Source organism: Haliaeetus leucocephalus, unplaced genomic scaffold (assembly GCF_000737465.1).
Source record: "Haliaeetus leucocephalus isolate CR32 unplaced genomic scaffold, Haliaeetus_leucocephalus-4.0 Scaffold819, whole genome shotgun sequence".
Lineage (NCBI taxonomy): Eukaryota > Metazoa > Chordata > Aves > Accipitriformes > Accipitridae > Haliaeetus > Haliaeetus leucocephalus.
Window position 1 is genome coordinate 1,888,463 of NW_010973255.1, and position 20,003 is coordinate 1,908,465.

Here is a 20,003-nt window from a genome sequence, read left to right on the forward strand (position 1 = left end):
TAGCACAAAAGTGCACCCACATGTACCCAATTTACATTCTTGTCAATAATCTGATAGAAATTTGCAGTACAACGTGTATGTCTATAGCTAGGGATGTAATTAAGAAAGCCACTGAATCTCATTATCCAGCTCTCCTTCCCCAAAACCCAGAAGACCAGCCCTTTCTGCACATGCTCCCCCACCAGCTTCATCGTATGAGACAGTGTTATGTAACTCCACATTGAGTAATAGGTTATTAATTTTTCATTATTTTATACTAAATCTTTGTGAAACAAAGATAGAAAATTCACCCATCTGCAAAACTGTAATTACAGCGGTGAGGAGAATGGACATGACCTTCCCTAACTTTCTGGCTGCCTACTCACTTCATTCCTTAGTGACAGCCTACTACTATTAAAGAGAAGGATTTTGCTAATGATGTAGGGAGGGACCATCCTACACTGGAGAGTGGCACCTGAAAAGAAATAGTGCTGAACCGCTCAGAAAGCAGAGCTCTGCTCTAGCCAGTTCAAAGATCACCCAAACTGAAGACCTGTTCTAACAAGTTTAGATAATGTTTTTTAGTTTAGGAGGGTATGGAAGAAAAAAAAATAATGGGTTCATTGCAATTCAAGTTTAATTTCTATGTGGCAAAACTGGCAAGTGTTAGCGAAGTTCCCTAAAAAGATTCTCTTGGAGTGTTGTTATTGTGAATTTTCATCTGAATGTCAGACAATGTTTCATCAGATGCTTTATAGAAAATTAAGACATGAAATCTGAGCTTTGGGGAGCCTGAAGAATAAAATTCCCAAAACTATGCCAACCATCTTCCTATAAATGTGAGAGAAAAGGGAAAGAGTCAGATAACTTCAGTACTTTTTTTTGTTTAAAATATATGGTCTGTGTAGAAAGCCAAAGACCACTACAGAGAAGAAAGAAAGGTACTAATGGATTTAATGACTACCACCTTACTGATCCCCTTATTTTTTTATGGCAACGAACTACTTTTAGTTGGAGGACACATATGAAAACATCCATAAAAACTACCTCCAAGCATGTTCTTCTCATTAATGCCTCATCATTTCAGTGCCTGCAAGTAAATACCTATGTTCATAACCCATCTGATCAGTAAGTTAAGTATCATATGCACAGAAAACATGAATCACATCAGAAACCTCTGAATAAGTTGGAAAACATGATTATACCGACATATTAAAATTTGAAGAGAAAAACCCAGAATTCTGTCAAGTAACTATTATTCATATTATTGGTCTAAAATGAGACAACAGAATAGACATATATACCAAGTACATAAAGAAGTACAACCAGAGCTGCGGTGCCTTCACTGTGAGGTAGATTTTCCATCCCATTAAAACCACTTCTACAGGCACAGACAGCCCCACTTTTGACTTAATGTGCAACATTTTGTTAAAAGAGCTCTAAATAAATGCTAATAATCCTTTTCACTAACTTCATTAGCAGTTAGACAGGGCTCCATAATCATGGCAAACACTGTGATTTCTCCAGCAGGTTAAACAGCTAGGAAAACTAAAATGTTTTTAAAGACGGGCTTTGAAATTCGTTTCTGCGCCAGGGGATTTTCAAAGTTGCTACCTTTCATCCTAATTCTCTTCAGGGGAGAAGTTACACCCTGGGGGAATACCACCACCCACAACATATTTATTGCATATAGTAATAAAAACACACGTGGCTATAGGTAGTACGTGCAGGCTTGGGATTTCCAGTCATGCCATCAGTGCCCTACTGGGACTGGCTGCTGTATGTACACTGCTCTCGCAGATGCTTCATTGATCTCTTCTAAACTGCCCAAGGATACCAATAGCTATGTGAAGGGCTCCCATTTTCTCTTAAACAGTTACTAAGTCTATCATTATTATTGGACCAGTAAACCTAGATAGAGAGAATCCCTGATCTAGGCCACAAGGCTGAAGACATTTCTCAACCAGTTTGACAGCATCAAGTCTCTAAAACAATCATTTATCTAGAAAACCAACATTTTCCTTATTTTTTTGCTTGCACTTCTGTTTAGCACTAGCTTTATCAATTGCTAGCCTGCAAATCCACCAAATTTAAAAGATAGTATCAAGATGAGCTTCTCCAGTCCATTTGCTGGACACCAAAAAGAAACATGTATGTACATTAAAATACCTATAGCAATTTTAGAAGTCCAAGTTTCCTTACTGCAACTGCCTTTCAGGTGATGGTAACTGCGAAAGAAGTAAAGGTTTTCTTTGCTTGTAAAGCCCTGTGAATTACTGAGTCTTCAGCAGAGAAGTACTGGTTTTAAATCAATACAGATGTGAAAGAAAATAGAAAGTTGAGGTAGGGTGGTTGCTTTTTAGAGGAAGAGGAAGGAAAAGGAGAAAGGATACAGAAATCACAGTTTCCAAGATAATTCCCCAGCGGAAGTAAATTAAGACTGTGCCTCATCTTTCTACATAAAAAATCACCGTGGTCCTTCTGAAGTCAATCACAATATTTCCGCTGACTTCCCAAAATGTATCACCAGTGAAGTTTTCCAGCACTGAGTGTAGGGCATGTTTATAAACTCCAGTATTGACAACACAATATACTTCAGCATGGACAATCATAACTGCCACATGATTGAAAACACCAGATTTACACAAAACCAAACCCAGAATTTATATTCCTCTTGTTACTCAAAGTGGGCAAAAGACAACTAAACCACCACAGTTACTAAACAACTAAGCTACATACATGCAAACTTTTCCCTCAGGAATAACGTTTTTCAAAATTGTTAGCTTCCTAAGTATAGTAAGAATTCTCAGTTACTAATTACATCAAGATTTATTTTTTTTCCTTTGCAAAAGCCAATCTCCGAGACATCAAATCAAAAGATTAGGAAACCCAGTTATTGACTGACTCTTGTCTGAAGTGACTTTGCCAGCAAACCTTCAGCAATTGTAAGGAAATGTTTTACAGAGATCAAAGGGATCAAGACTGGAGAAAAGGCTCATTATAAATTTATTGTTTGCTAACTAGCAGATGTTTGCACATGATCCATCTCACTCCTTGTCTCACTGGTTTACCCTCATTCAATGTTTTGAGACATTCATAGGCAGAACATTAACAGGAATAAATCTTCTGCAGCCCTAATGATGGATTTCAGTTCTAGCACAACACAGGCAGCTTCTTGCAGGGACTGAGCTGGAAAACAAAGGCAGTTGTTCAGGGACAGAACATCTAATCAGCAGATATTAAGAGAGCATCGTCAACACTCTTCAGCTGACTCTAAATAAACTACTAGCATCAGTATCTAATCGGGGGGGGGGGGGGTATAAATTAAGTTAATATACATCATGATTTTTCCTCAGTGCGTCACTTGTTTCAAGCACTAGACATCTCTAGAAATCTGTATATTCTTCTAAGTCTCAAAACCTACTGCAATAAAAGGATGCTTAACGTTCTTCCTGCTCCATTCACCTCACTAGGCTCTGGACCATGACATATAGTGACCTGGAAATAAATTATGAACACCTGAGCACTCAAAGGGCTTATGAACATCTGCACCACAAATCCCTACACAAACCTGCATACTTTTTGAACTCTGCTCATATAGCTTCAGCCTGAAGTGTGCTACAAGAGCTTGACAGTGTAGTCAGCACCAGTCAGTTTGCCCTTCAAGTTCAAACCAGTATAGTAAGAATTTAAAATATTATAAGCATCAAGTTCCTGAAACTAAAAGTGTTCCACTAACCAAAGAAATATAATTATTCTGTATTGGATCAAAGGAAATAAACTTTGGTTGCTACTCAAGAGGCCATAATGTGCAGCCTAAAGTAATGACAGAGCAACAGCTACTCTGACTGGAAGGGCAGGTAGAGATGGGCTTTCAAATACCAGTCAACGAATTCAGATTATCAGATGTCTTCTGTTAATGGCCTATTAAAATAAAAGATTCGGCAACCTCAGTCCACAGACCTATTAGGCTAAACTACTAGACGAGTTTAGTATATAAGAGGCCCTGGGTAGTGAGGTCTTTGCCTGAACACTTAGCATGTCTAATTAAAGCATCTTTTGCCAGTTGCTGCCTGCAAAACTGGGGACATGGGCAAGATCTCAACACGCCAAAATGTACTTCCATAAGGTTATCACTGGAGTAATTCCCGGTTCACATGCTAGAAGCAAGAGCAGAGTAAGGCTAGAAGTGAGAGCAGAGCCTAGGCACCACCGTACAGATAGGGTGAGCATTTTTAGTGAGGAACAGTTCTAGCTACTCATCAACCTGCCCTGACTTTTTGTCTTAGGCAGGGCTTGGCTAAAATCCCCAGGTACATACACACCATGAACACTAAATCCTGGGGCAGTTATTCCGGATTTTGTTTTAAAACAAATCTCTGTGGTGAATCTTCCTCAGCGCTAAACTGTTGCTTTAGCCAAGGTTCAGGCATTCCTACCACCATAATATGAAAACATGAATGATCAGAATAACACATCAGGCGTTCAGAAGCCATACTCAGATTTGCAGGGGGAGGCAATTGATGACTCAGCTCATTTCTTGCTGCAATGAAATAAAATTTGCCTAGATACAAGTTTGGATGCAAACCTTTTGTCTGCTCCAGCCAACATGTTGCCTTTAGCATGTTAGCTCTCTCAAGCTAAGCAGCAATGGGCCTGGGCTTATGCTGAGATAAAAATTTCCCAGCATGCAACCAGAGAGTGTTACAAGAAGTGCTGTTAGTGACTAAGTGTCCCCCTTTTCTTTGAATTGATACTGGTATAATGCTCCAGTGGTACTCACAGCAGTGCTTTTTCACCTAGGATGGAAAACTCCAGTCTTGACTTCTTGTTCTCATTTAGACTCCTACGGGGCTTTTTAAGAAGCCTAGTGGATCCTGGCCTTCTAGTCATGGCTAAATTTCAACTGAAGCACATGGTTTTGTTTGCCTCAGTCCTTCCTCCAATTTTATTTGCATAACGTACTCTTCATATCCTCCCTTAAGGTGCAGAACAGTATTGCTAAGTACCTATTCTTAAATCTCTACTGCAATTCAATAATAAACTAAATTATTCCCAGAACATACTGTATATTCTGTGATATGCCATGTAACAGCTAGATATTATTAACAGCTAAGTATATCATAAACCAGTGAAAATTAATTACATTTTTCCAGAAGAGACAAGAAATAGCTTTGTGCTCATAAAACAGATCGGTCTGATCCTCAGCTTTGAGGAGCCCACCTCCCGCGCTGCTCTGGATTGCTGTAGAAACCTGGAAATAATTACAACTACCATGCCAGCTCTCCCCAAGACAATTACGCTCAGGCCTAGAAAGCACAGACTGTCAGAGCCCAAAGCAAGAAATAACGATAAATATGCTCCTGTAAAAATATTGTTTCCAGTACCTGATTCTCTATGGCCTTCCTGTTTTTTGGATCACTAACAATTGAGAGCTGCAACTCTGCCATCTTTTTCATCTTGCCATCCATGTCAATCTTCTGGAAGAGACTCTTAGTTTGATTTTTCAGCAGCCTAACAGTGTCCTCTTTCCCAAGCTTCTTCGCAAAGAGGGAAGCACAGGCTGAATGTATGGCAGTAACCCAGTTTTCCAGATCCGTCTGGCTTGTCGCCTGTGAAACAAATCAATGGCGCAACATTATGAGCAGACAAGGGGGGGGGAAATTAGCAGCTCTAGGACATGAAGTGCTTGATGGGTTCACTGTGATCTTAGGCCCTTTATCTTAAAATGAGTGAAATAAGGTTTTGTCTTCAAAACTGTACAAATAAAGGAAGTGTGAGCTTTTCCTGCACTCCATCATGACTTGCCTGCAACCTTCAGCTTCTGCTTCTTAGACCTGCAAGTTCTGAGAGCTCCAGGAGCACAACAGAGCCCCATGAGAGTTGGGAAAGATGTGACTTGCATTCTTCATCCCTCCAATTAACTAAGGTAAAACCCAACAGGTTTCAAAGATAAATCTCCTCTTCTGCAGGTAACAGGGCAACAGAGGTTTTACATGCAAGGTCTGAGGAGAGATGTTTCCTTACTTAAAAATGCCAAGTTAGTGGAGAGAGGACAGCAAGGTAAAGAGAATACATCTGCAAAGTGTCTCTGGAGATATTTACAAGTGCGCCTATGAATCAACATGTTTCTATGCAGGCAGTTCCAAATAATACTGTTCTTTATTAACATTTCCAGTGGTGCAGTTAAGCAGCCAAGATCTTTAGATTATTTTTAGCCTTCTGTTTTGAACATCTTGCTCAAGCAAACTTTCTTTGAGACCAGCAGATTCAGGGTTGAGCACACCATTCTGTAAGTGTGGAATGCTAATAGATGTGAAAAAAACTGATAATAAAGCTGATTTTCTAGAAGCTTGTAACAACCAGGCACCAAAAGTGTCTTGCAGATTTGTGATTTTTGTTGTTCTTATTTCTGCAGCATAATTGACTGAGCCAACTGGTGTAATATCATATACTTGAAGTCATATCACACACTTAAATCAATATTATAATAGTATAGTGTAATGGTGTAATTATGCTATTATTTTTATGTCAAGTATGATGTGTGTGTGTGCATGCGTATATACAATCATATACACATGCATGTGCATACTCACAAACACATTCGAAGATGGAAACAACCACAAAGTTACATATGCATACTGTTACCTGAAATAGGTAGACATCTCCAAAAGAATTGCTGAGACAGAACACGTTTTCTTTCTTGGGATGTTCTGGAACAGACTGAACTATACTGTCTTCTGCAAAAAGGGCATATCGAGGCAAACTGCTCTGTTCCATTGAGTTTCTTCCATAGGTCTCGTAAAACAGCAGAGTACAACCTTTGCAGTTCAGAGGGACAAAAAAACATAAGGAGAAGGTAAGTTCTGGATCTCCCATTTGAGTTCTCTTCTATTAATGCTTTTGTGAATTAAGACACCCTTCAGTGACAGGGAACATCAGTTCTGCCCCTCTTTTGAAATAGAGAAAAAAAGTAAGATCTTCTAAACTGGAAAGTAGGCAAAGTTAATGATGAATTTGTCAATGAAAATTTGGAACAGACTTCTAATAGGGACACAACAAATATCGATGGAATTAAAAAATAAAACAGGATACCTCAACATGGAAGCACTCAAGGTCAAATTGGATGGGGTTTGAGTAACCTGATCTAATGAAAGATGCCCCTGCCCATGGCAGGGGGGTTGGACTAGATGATCTTTAAAGGTCCTTTCTGACCCAAACCATTCTGTGATTCTATGAATAAACTCAGCCTCTTAAAAAGTCAAAGAATGTAGAAAAGATTAATTCTTGCTTAGCTAAATCAGCTTTTGTATTTCTTTATTAAATTGAACCAACTATTTCAGAACGGCCACCTAAGAAATCTTTGTATTTGTTGAAAAGATTTGCAGAAACTTTTGTCTTCGAACAACATGCTTGGTGAATAAACTTCTCAAATATAAACTGGATTTCCTTGAACCTACCTCCAAATTGGAGACTAAGACAATTCTGAATAATTTAATACAGTTTAAAGGGGCTGAATTTGAGCATATCCAGTCTTGTAGATAGTGTAGCATCTAAGGTATGAAACCTGCATCCAGGAAACAAACTTCATCCTTGACAATGACAATCCTGAGTGTAACAGGAGGAATTACTTCTGGAGGACAGCAGAGGGGACTTGATCCCAGTCCCCAGCAGTATGACTACATTGCCATGTTGCCTTTGGCAGTGAAGCTGGCTCAAGAAGGGCCTGTCCCCTCCATCCCCACCAGCCTTTCATTCCTGCCCCATGCTATATAATCCACCATCCTCTGAGATGCACCCATTTGCCTGTTCAAGGGGTCACAGACTGAAGTGCATTACTAAAATAATCTAGTTATAAACTAGATTTCTCAAGAATTTCTTGGGCTAGTTGTGCATTCAGAGAAAACAAGTAAATAAACCTCACTTTCACCCCGGGAAACGGCTGTTTAATAACAGAGCGTTTGGTGCTTTTTTTAATTCACAAGATAAATTAATACTATACTTACTATGGCTGAATGTGTGACCTGGAAGAACTAAGACCAGATACTATAACCACATTTTGAAAACTGCAGATAACCTAAGCAGTTAGAAAAATCTGAGGCTGATGGTGGATTCTCCAGCAAGCCAAACCTTCTCCAAAAGATATGCTCAAATTCATTCAGGAATTTATTTAGAGAAGACCTATGGCTGCATTACACAGCAAGTCAGACTAAATGATCACAGTGGTCCCTTAGGGGCTAGTAATCCATGAATATATTACTGCTGTAAGCCCTATACATACTCAGTAGAGGACTTGAAATTCAGCCAATACAAGGATTGAGTTTGCTAGGGCTACAGCATTGTCATCTTTCTAGCCCCCTTTTTGTTGTTGTTTTTCCTTCAAAGCAAAGAGGCAGCACAACACAGGGCAGCACCAAAACTGAGATTTTGGGTTGACCTGCTGATTTTCGGGCTGTTGGTGTTTCTCTGTGTGACACACTGTGTGTATGTATGCACATGCAAATATGCCAAGGAAGTGCATATCAAGGGGATGTAGCAAAAACTGCAAAACAGAAATGTTTCCTCTGTGGATGCTTTTAAAATAGTTAGGTAAAAACAGAGTTCAACCTTTATTTTAGTAATTCTGTAACATTTACACTTAACGCTGTATTAAAAATCCCAGACACATCAGCCAAAGTCATGTAAATTTGAGGGGAGCTTCCTCAAAGGTAAAATCTGAAATCAGAACCAAAATCAAGGTTTTTTGGATTCTTCTGTCCAATAAAGGGAAAAGCTGGGCCTAATAGTGTTTATGGGACACGTTTGCTGTGAAAAGTTATGACATGGAATACTCTGGTCCTCATACAGCCCAAATCTAAAGTGTATGAAAAGTGAGCCCATCAGATGGATTTCATCACATTCTTCAGTGCCAATGAATGTACAAGTCACAAGAAAAAGGGAAATATGTATCGGAGATTACTGACCAAATCATCTGACGACTGAAAAGTTTTCAAATTAAAGAATCCAATAAATACAAATGCCTCTATACTATTTAAGTGCACTTTTTTCTATTACTGTCCAGAGTGTCTGGCAGGATATTTAGGTAATAGCAAATCCTACAGAGTTGGTCCTATCCTTTCCCCTTAGCAGCCCTCACTTGATGATCTTTATGACACGGAAACACTTGGAGATCTCTGCAGTTGGAAAAGAAGGATATGGTTTGTTACACTCTGCATATCAGACATGGCACTTCTGTCATCATTTCAACATAACAGGGCAAACTAAACCAACAAAACCAAGTCCCCTCTTGCATTCAGCAGCAGCAGGACTGTACAACCACCTCCACTTCTGCTTTTTAGGAAAGTGCAAATTAAGTTCTATTTTAAACTCCCGTATTTCCCCTATGTGTTATCAAAAAGGTAACTAAAGATATGTCAGTTTTTATCCTGACAGTTTATATGTACATAAATAAAAAATTTTGAAGGGCATGTGTGTTCAGGTGTATGGAACCCCAGGTATAACTTCGGGTCAAGCCAAGTGAAACCTGGAAGCAGCTAGTTTCATAAAATCTGACAGACACACTGGGACTGATTATCATCCAAGTATTTTTATCAAAACTTGAACTGAAGGGGGAGGGCAACTGGAAAGCAATTTCCCTCATTAAAATAAACTAATTAGACAGGACAGACGGCAAAGAGAGTTCCTCTTGTTAAAGGGTTACTATGCAAGCTCAGGTCTTCATGGCCCTGGGAGCAGAGCAGAGGCCTCAGGACATGTATACTTTGAAGTCTGGCAGGTAACCAGATGGTTATAAGCCTTCTGCGTATTTATAATTAAACACATCTCAACGGAGTGCAAAGAAACATGCTGTTCTCCATTTGCATATGTGGCTATTTTAAGTCATATTTTTAAATATCTTGGCTATTTAAACTTCAAGAACAAATTAAATACAGATTTATTCAAAACCCTGTATAAGGGGAACCAAAGCAAGCGCCTTGATCTTGATATAGCATATTATGAAAACAGAACTACGCCTTGATATCCAGACAGGCAAGTTTATTTTGGCATCAGAAGTCTCCATGGGACAATAAAGGTACGAGATCAAGGAAATGAGGAATGTATATTTAAAACAGCTAACAAAGCGGAAGAGATTCTGCACCATGAATGTATCTAATACTTCTTCTTATAATACATGTTAATAAAGCTTTTTACAGAGAATTTTATTATTCCTTTTTTATAGCTGGGGAAATTCAGGTAGGAAGAAGGGATGTAACTTGTTTAAGGTCATCAATAAGCCAATTTTATAGCAAAAAAAATGAACACGAAGCACCTAAATTCCTTCCCAGAGCTTCATTATCCCAGAAATGCACAAACTACTAGTATGTAATGTATTTCAGTTTAGAGTTTTGATATGATTGTTTAGAAACTACTTTAATTTTAGAAGAGGCAGATCAAACTCATACTTCATAATGCAAACACATACAATAAGAAGGTGGTATTCAGGTATTGTTTTTCCCTTTGTATACACTGCTTGTAAGCACAAATCATGCTACCTGATGATCAGGGTAAGTGATTTAAATTGTTAAGACTACCTACATTTTGATCCCTTGATAGCAAGTCCCTGAATTATTAGGCGGAATCGCTACAATCTTGCGAGTTTGCTTCTTTTAAATCAGCACTATCAAGGACAACATTCCCAGCATTTGCTGTTTGCTGTTCATTTTTCTTCAAGTCTACACCCATGCAGAATTTTGAAAAGGGCAACCTGTGGGAAAGTTTGTATTTTCTCTCCTCCAGCCCCAGATATGCTAGGAAATTATTAAGTTTGATCATTTCCTTACTCATTAACTTAGCATTATATTTACTGAAAGGCAAATCCTATGAATGCAATTTAAAAAAAAAAAAACAAACAAGCCCATGAACTCACCCATTAAATTCCTCTTCCTCCCCACAATAGATGTTATTTTCCTTCTCACACTTCCTGACACCCATACACTTCTCGCGGCACACCTACCTCCTCAATTATTCTGAGCAATCAACATGCACCGCGAGCGCAGCACTGAGCACAGCAATCACACCACAGCCCACCAGCAGCAGCCCCTTTTAAGTGGATTGCCTTCCCACAGGGCTGTTTCACAGCAGGAGCAGCCGGGGAAGACGGGAAGGTGGGCATGCTGAAAGCCAGAAGGGGTTGGTATTGCAGGGAGTGGGCACGGTGAAAGACTGTCCAGGGAAAGGAGGGAGACTGGCAAGCCCTGGGAGTGGTCCATGGCAGCTGAGCCTCGGGCACCACAGGGCTTCCCCTGCTGCTGCTTCGGCCTCCTCTGCCCTGAACCGCACACTTTTCTGTGTAAATGCACTAACTTGGGGAGTTCACCTCTTCGCTACGTTGTCACCCGAAGCACTGGAAATGGACTGAATATTTTTACATTAACTTACCCCAACTTTAAGTAAACCTCATAGCAGAGCCCAAGGAACTGCGTGGTTGTGACAGGGAACTGGGCACCAGGGACTTCTCCTGATCCTTAAATTTTTACTCCCCCCAAGACAGAGGTGTAACTTCTGTATTTTTCTCAGGTTTGGTTCAATTTGGTCTTTGACCTCCAGACATCCAAAAGCATCTTCTAAACCCCCCAATTCTGCATGAGTACAGAAACTGGGAAGTCAGACAAAACAATTCCTGCTATGGTATGAAACACAAGGCTGCACATGCAATACCAAAGACATGAGCACCACCTTGATTCAGTGGGCTGCTTAGGGACATGCTCCACTTTAAGCATGTGGGTAGACCGTGTAAAGTTAGGCATGAATTTCTGATCCCCCTAAACCTGCTAACAGAAACCAGCATGCATGAAGTTCCTGAGACACAATGGAAACAACTGCTCCTGCCAATCCGAAGGAGCAACGCGGTGGTTTACCTTTGAGTGTGACCCAGTACTGCTTCCACTTCCGCCGTGTGACCAGCTCCAGCTTCTTCTCCTTCTGCAGGGTCACCAGCGGTTTGAAGAACAGCCACCCTGCCTTGCGCACCACTCCTTGCTCTTTCTCATACAACAAATCCAGCTGCTCCAAGGAGCTCAGGGACTCGCCACTGGAGTCCTCTGTTTCCGATGAGGTCTCAGTATTCTCCAGGTTTGTCCTGCTCATCTCCAGCTCCCGCATGAAGTTTTCATAAATGTTCTGCCTCAGGGCATCACTGCTGACCGCGTTGGTAGACTCGCTTCTCTGGGACAGGACATGGCTGGAGCCGGGTGACCACAGCAAAGCAGAGAACTGCGATGGTGCCAGCGTGTCCGTGCTGAAGTTGTCCATTCTGCTGTCAAAGTATTCACTCCCATCTTTACACTTTGGCTCCTGTGCAAGAAAGGAATTTGTCAGCAGTCATTCACTAGAGCTATGATGAAAAGACACACTTCATTTGGCATTTAAATCTGTTTCATGTTTAGCCGTGGCCAGCTCCTTCATCAAGGGCCACCGCTTTTCACCATTACATCACAGGCTTTGCCTCGGCAGCCGCTGACACCATCAGTGCCATCACTCATGGTTTTCTCAACAGAACCCCATTAAATCCTAACCACTAAGTCTGCGAGCTTTGATAACTCGGACACCTGCGAGTAATCGCCAAATTCACTAGTAACTACTGGGGCTTCTACTTGCTGAAACCTGATGGACTCCAGGAGACAACCACATCCTCCAGGCTGAAACCCAGGCACTGCTGCTCACACGCCTGTTTGAGTACAACTGGGAACAGCGTCACAAGAAGTTTCTTTATTATTACAGGGTTTTCAATACTTGGGTGACACCCCATTTGTGCGAGGCAGCTACATTTAGCTTCAGCACAGCTAGGTTGATTTTACCTCCACTTTCTATTTGTCATATAAACTGTGCTTAACCAACACAAAACAGGTCAAAAGTTGAGAATATTTTAAGCTTGTTAGTATTGACCAATTGACAAAAACCTAATGTAACAGAAGATGTGATTTAAAAAAAGACAGACATGCTTGCTGACTGGCACAAACCCAGTCTCCAGACTGCAGAGGTGTGTGTTTTCTGACTTGCTGGAAACCCGCCGGGAGCTTGACTATCTCATCAAGCACCAACGGGCCTTTCTCCTAAGTGCATTGTGCAGCTTCATCCCTTGTATTGAGAGGGCTGGCCAATTTTATCTGAAATACTCAGGCCTGATGGTATGACTTCAGCTTTGCCTTGTGATAGGGATGCTAACACAGGCCCATTTCTTGCCACTGCTTGTCGACGTGGGACCTTGTTGACAGATTCGGCCTTTTCTTTCTTAAGCCTTTCCCAGCAATGTCCTGACTGCTCCCAACTCTCCCAGGCTCCAGTGATAGACAGGGATTTTCGCACTGCCCAAGATAGAGCTCCTTGGACTAACTTCACTATCAAGAACCATACCATCCATCGTAAGAAGCCATTTATTGTCTTCCCAACTCAAGTGTTGCTGATCCTACTTAAAAGCAAACAAGATTTAAGAACATACAACACAAAAAAAAACCTGCTGCCTTTTGCAGTAAAAGTGTGAGGGAAGAGAAGAGATGGCTGTAAACAATTCAAGAAGTGAAGCTATTACCCTCAGTAATAATAAAGCTATTATACTTTCAAGTTTAGAATGCCTCTCTAAAAGCATTTGTTCATAGACTTCTGTACATGACTAAAGTAAATAAACCTTGGTCTCCTGTGAGCTGCTCTCACCAGCAGCTTTGAAAGCAACTACTATTTTGTTCCTTTGCTTCCTACTTGATGCTCTTCAAAACTGCAGTGGAAAAGCTGTGCTGTGTTTTGATAGCATCAGGACCTCCAGCGCTCAGCCAAGAGCAACAGTGGGATCGCACGCCTTCCCAAGCATCGCCAGACAAACCACTTCTCAAGCAGCAGGACACTGCTGGTTGTGGCCTCGCAAAAGCCAACTTGAACTGAAACCCACGTTCTCTTACAGTACATTGAAGTTCAAGTCTGGCTTTTCAGATTACTGTGTCTGGCAACAAGGATCCAATTCTCCTGGTAATGGAGCACCTTCCTCAAACCTTATTGCAGAGTGTTAGTCAGTGTTCTCCAAGAGTAACTCCCTAAACATCAACAGTTTTGCTTTTTATATGGTAAAGGGAGGAAAATCAGGGGAGTGGGGGGAGGGGGTGGGGAAGTAATCACACATGTAATGTGTTTATGCCCACAAAGCAACCGTACAACATGGATCCTACAACTGTGCCAGCCATCTGCAGTTCGGTGGGAAACTGGAAGCTTTCTCCACCCTCATTTTAATTACTGTCACTGTATGAGTATGCCAAAATCCTGTATTTTAATTGTTTGACTATTCTCCAGGAACTGCCAGGGTCCTCTAGAAAACATTAACATACAGTTTATTAAGAATATGTAGTTCTTTCAGTCCCAAAGCACTAGTAAGAAAAACAACATGAGACGCATACAGGAGAAGGTATCTGCTGTGAAGGGCCACTACTGGAACAACAAGCATTAATGAAAAGGGTGGGATACAACCTGTCCATGAACAGCCACTAACCACATCCTGTGTTTTCTCCATGCACACAGAAAAGGTAGAAACTAGGAAGTATCAGAGGAGGGTAAATGAACACAGGATCCAAAATGAATATATACACTTCGCTATGACAACATCACTTGTATTTCATCTTTTTTAAAGAACAGAATTGGCAGAGTCACATAGTCTCTGCTGGTCCGCAGGGAGGCTGTCACTGTAGCAGTATCTGGTCACCACTGAAAAGGTCTGACCCAAGTTGCTGCTGCTGGTGGTTTCCCTGCCAGGCAACTTTCTGCTTGTTTTCTCTCTGGTGTATCTAGTGATGACAGAAAACTACCACTGTTTCTGCTCAGCTGCATTCAAGCAGATCTCTCAATGTCTGAGATACACCCTGGAATAGTTATAGATAATGCAAAAGCTAAAGTGGCTAAGATACCAATTAGACAAATTGACGCATTAATAATTAGCTGTAAAGAACAGCGTAGGAAACAATGCAGCCTGCTAAATTCATTAGGACCCAAGCTGAAAGTAGAATCTAATAGCAGTTTTCAAGCCAAATAAAGAGGTTGTCTCAATGTACTTTTCTTTTAAATTCTCTTTACACCACACTTCAGGGCTCTGGCTTATAAAGTCAGGAAATTTCAGAAATTATTCCCATAAAGAGGCTATTTACTTCATTGAAGAACCTATCTGCAGCAGCTGTTTCTGGTGGCTGGATTTTCATTTTACACAGCGCTTGCTTATTTTCTCCATGTTATACAGTTGCACACTGAGTTTACACCACCACGTTTAGCAGTGGCTGACTGTGCAAGAAGTCTGCCTAAATTCTAGCCCTAGGTGTCACATGCATCACATACACCTTGCTGCTCACACATAGTATATTGTGATACACCATCTCCCCAGTGCTGTTTCAGCAAGGATTAAACTAAATGAGGACATGCCATACAATAGAGTACCAATGATGCATCGAGGGAATGCGTTAGGACACCCTCATGCAATGAAAATTGGGTCATGGCACAGAATGACTGCAAGTCTTGACGTGAGACCATTATTGGAAAGGCAAACTCAATTCCAGGATATATCAGATCAAGTCAGACATCAGGAAATATCCAAGTCACTGGACAGGGCACAGCTGAGGGCTCCTCTGGAATATCCCATATCCAAATCTGTTTATAGATGATGTAAAACAGGTGCAGAGGAAGGGTGCCAGAATGAAAAGAAAACAGACTTCCTATCTTAAGACAGAAGACCAAAGAGAGTCTGCATAGCCCCACAAATATGGGCCAAGAAAAGATACCATTTCTGCCTGTAAATAAATCATAACAGATTAAATAATGGGGAAGGATAACTAACGTAGCGGAGGATATTAGCATCAGAAGAAACCGTCCGGGACTATATCTACTCTGCAAATTAGCAAGCATCAGAGTAAGAGGGTTTGGAAACAGCTTTCAAGATGGGGAAAAGCCCACACGATTTTAAGCTGCCATTTGTTCACGAAGGGGATTAAACTCTGCTGCCTTTCTAGTGGCAAGAGACTAGCCTCAGTATCCCAAGACTGTGCCTCTTGGTCCTGTGCCCCCAGGAAGCAGGAGGCTTGGCTGACTTGTTTCCACCAGGGCAGCCAGAGGGACCTATCCACCCAGCCAGCACCGGCAGTTAGGCCTGCTTATAGGGAAACATTCCAGCTTTCACCTACATTCAGCCCAAGTGACTCACAATCAGTTATTAGTAATGTACTGAGGAAAGGACACGATGTTCAGAGCAAAGCATGGAGGCTACAATCGCCATGATGAACAGTCCTGTAAACAGGGACCAACTGTCTGACAGATCATAACCACGCATGGTACTTCTGCATTTTTAAGCCAAAGGACCCAGTGAGAGTATAATCGTTACAAAACTACAACACAGCAACCCCCAGAAGAGACAGCAGGTTAGTCCAAGCGTGCAAGGCAGAAAGGAGCTGACCAAGCCTCATGAGAAAGGCAAAAATATAAAGCATTTGCTACCAATCTTATCCTTCCTGTCACTGGATACTTGTCTGATAAAAATCAATGACTAACAATTTCCTATGCCTTTTTCTAAGAAATCACCATTTTTGGAGCTAGGGATGATTTACTTCTACCAGAAACAGATTCTAGCTTTATGCAATCTTGCCAGCCAAATTTCCTTGCTGTGTCTGAAGTCAGTTCACTGCACAGTGAATTCAAAACAGCTATGAATCGTGCATCACAAATACCATTCTGAAAATGTCATAACTAAGTAATACATGGCAAAGGTCTGGGATGCAGAGATCGTATGTAAAGCCTGGCTGTAAAATCCAGAACAGCTACAGATGTTGAAACTGGTGAAGAATCCTGGCACAAGGCACTGAGGCTCTTTACTGATTCCAGTTTTTCTGCCTTCTCTTTCACAGCTGACTAAGAAGGTGAAAAGACAGCATCTGATAAAATACATGAGCACCAACTCACAAAAGAAGTGATCCAGATGAACGGCTTTCATTTTCATTTTCCCAGTGTCCCAGTAGCCCTTACCTAGGGATTTACACTGGCAAACCTTACGCTGACCTATTTCTGAGCCTAAAGGTCCATCAGAGTTTTACATTGCAATGACAGATGCCTGCTAAGCACAATACCTGTCTCAATTTCCAACACGAGAGTCACCATTTGCTCTACATGCCACATAAAGCATGTGTTATGATCTACTGCTTAGCTGCTGCCTAATTTGCAAAAGTAGGTGTTCCCTTCTCTCTCTGCTCGCTTCTGAAGTGGCCAGCACCCCACTGTTGCTGAAAGGGAGCAAATACTTCATTTAGGGAAGCACAGTGACTTGTACGAAAAACACTATGAAAATTTAAAACCAAAACCAAAAAGAGTCTCTGCCCCCCATCTCAGCTAGTGAACTCAAGTGTAGAAGTCCAGGCACAATCTGGCATTTAAAGAGCCGATTCTGGGGCCTACAGCTATAGAGAGGAGAATTTCATTCCTGACCACAGGCATCCTAAATTCCTATTAATGGTACATCCCTTCCCTCGCTCTTGCCCTCCTCCCATCTCCTTCTTCACACCACCACCTCCCAGCAAGCCAGATGGCAACTCAAGCTTTTCCATCTGGTAAACTAAGCTGACAAGTAGGAAGGAGGAGGGCACTCCATGCAATGCCTTCAGAAGAGGTGGAGGCAGAACCAGCAGCTCTGGCCGATACTCTACAGTTGGTTGCCTTGCTAGAGGTGGACCGACAGTGAAACCAAAGTGATGAAGCCAGTAATACAAATAGCGAATACCTGCAAAGATATTTATAACATCTTTCTTCTACTGCTCCTTCCACATTCTTTAGATAACGTATGATGATTCATAGCATATATATGATATTCAGGTTATATTTTCACAGTTGAAATAAAGAGAAGCCTTAAAAACTCCAAGTCACTTTTTAAGTAATACAATGACTTCAAAAGCTAATTCACTGAGAGATTAGGCTGCAGAGATAGTAGTTAGCTAAGAAGGTGACAAAACAGGAAGGGAAACTTTGCACACACAAACATGTAACTTTTTTTGCTGTCGACATTTCAGACAGCTCCAGGGATGCAATACTTCTCAGGATTCCAAAAATTACTAAATAAGATTGGCAAGTAATTATCCTGCAAGACAGACAAACGTGATGCAGTCACTACATTTATAAGAGGAATCTACAAACCAACTTTCAGGCACTTAGGCTGAGGTTTGTACATACCTGCAGCTTCCTTTTCTTCCTCGAGAGACTTCCCGTCCAGTCACTGATGCGTCGCATTCGGTTTTTTAATGTATCCTTCTTGGATGCATCCTCACTGAGGGGCTTGGACTTTCTGCATGGGAGTGTGTAGGAAGAGTAATATGCTGGACTTCCCTGCTCTACCCTGGAGGGAACATCAATGTCTGAGGCAAATGAGACACGGTTGCTTAAGCTACCGTGAGTGTCAATATACTCATCAGACAGCCTGATCCCAGGTGGACTGCTTTCCAAATTTGTATCCTTATAGAGATCTCGGAGTGAGGAAAGAGATGAGCTTTGGTTGAAGGACTTCTTGTTGTCACTTGCTGGGAAACTGGCATGAATGCTTGTATCTGGAGTGCTCCTGGTCAAATACGGACCATCCAACTCATTGATATCCCCAGCATTTCCCCAGAGAGAGTCATACCATGAAGACTCGGAGCTGAGGGAGCTTCCTTTACTAGATCGAAGCCTTGAATCAGTAGGCGACAGACGATGGCTTGAAGAACAGTCTGCGCTGGAGTTCCTCCTGATGTCGAGCAGGTTATTCGGCTTAGATTCCAAGGCAGGTGAATACCTCAGCAACTGGACCGGTCCACTGGACTCCTCAGTCGGTACCTTGCTGTTGCTGCTGTTGTGGAACTCGACCCTCAAGCAACCGTCCAGCTTCCCCAGTGTTTTAATGAGAACTTTCGGACTCCTCCTGTCCTCTGATGGGGAGGTTGATGCAAGACTCTCATTCTTTCCGTAGCAATTTAAAATGTGTCCATTGCATTCTCGAGAGGCAGAGTGATTACTTCCAGCTTGAAGGCCAATATAGTGGAAACCGTTCTCAGGGAAAAACACTCCATTATTTCCTTGGCAGTAGTCCCCCGAGGCATTTGTCCTGTGTTTGGCATGGGCATTGCTTTTAGAAACCTTTGCCACAGTGTCACCGAGTCTAGATGAATAAGGCTGACCACTCTTGAAGTGCGAAAGGCAGCTTCTAGCAAGAGACCTCGATTTGTAGTTTGAGCTGCTACTGGTATGTGTCCATCCATGCACAGAGCAAGACTTTTCATCTTTAGCATGAATGCTGCGAATTTTCAGAGAGCAAGGCTTCTGCTTGGCACCAGCTGTAGCAGCAGCATGATTTTTTGATCCCTGAAGACTGTATTGGCTTTCTGAATTCCCCATTTTCCACTAAATTAAGAAGAGTTTCATTAGAAACAATGGCTAGAAGACAGAATGAAAAGTAACAGAACATTTTTACCCTCTACACAGGAAAGTGCCTTTTTAAAAAATGGTATAAAGCAATTGTTTAAAAAAAAGCCATTAAGTGGCCATTTACAACATTAAATTCATAACTGATCTTATTTTAGGGGCAGGCTAGGAAAGCCTATTCTCTGTATGGTTCTCTACCCCGTTATAAAGCTGGAATCTAGCTCCATTGAAATCATGTCAACACCTTTCTCCACCCACACCCTTGGCAACATCCTTTTCTTATAACTTACAAAATCTCTGGCTCCCAAGAACAATGGCATAATGAAAGGGAGACAGCAAGATAATCACAACTTAGATGTAAAGTGAACTGTAGTTTCAGAGAAATCCCTTCTGCCAGGAGACAAACCCACTGCAGTTTCAGCATGACTGGTTTCTGTGCAACCAAGTGTTGCCTCCATAAACTGTTCAGCAAACCCCAACTTGGTGTTTAAATGGAGTCAATCCAGGAGAAAGAAAAAAAAAAAACCATGCCAAAAAACAAACAAAAAATAACTTGGTTAGTGAATAGCCTCATCTTCCATTACAGCACA

The 20,003-nt window shown here is 41.5% G+C and overlaps 1 protein-coding gene across 2 annotated transcripts in view; it reads right to left on the minus strand.

The window, feature by feature from the left end:
- Window positions 1–20,003, minus strand: part of TIAM2 (T-cell lymphoma invasion and metastasis 2) — a 174,263-nt gene that overhangs the window by 71,654 nt on the left and 82,606 nt on the right. For both annotated transcript variants that reach the window (XM_010581864.1, XM_010581863.1), the window contains exons 5-9: window positions 19,704–19,892; window positions 18,193–19,392; window positions 11,877–12,312; window positions 6,628–6,800; window positions 5,367–5,591 (exon numbers count right to left, since the gene is read on the minus strand). In XM_010581864.1, coding sequence (XP_010580166.1) covers window positions 5,367–5,591; window positions 6,628–6,800; window positions 11,877–12,312; window positions 18,193–19,392; window positions 19,704–19,733 — 2,064 coding nt within the window. In that variant the 5' untranslated portion in view covers window positions 19,734–19,892. The remainder of the gene's footprint in view (window positions 1–5,366; window positions 5,592–6,627; window positions 6,801–11,876; window positions 12,313–18,192; window positions 19,393–19,703; window positions 19,893–20,003) is intronic.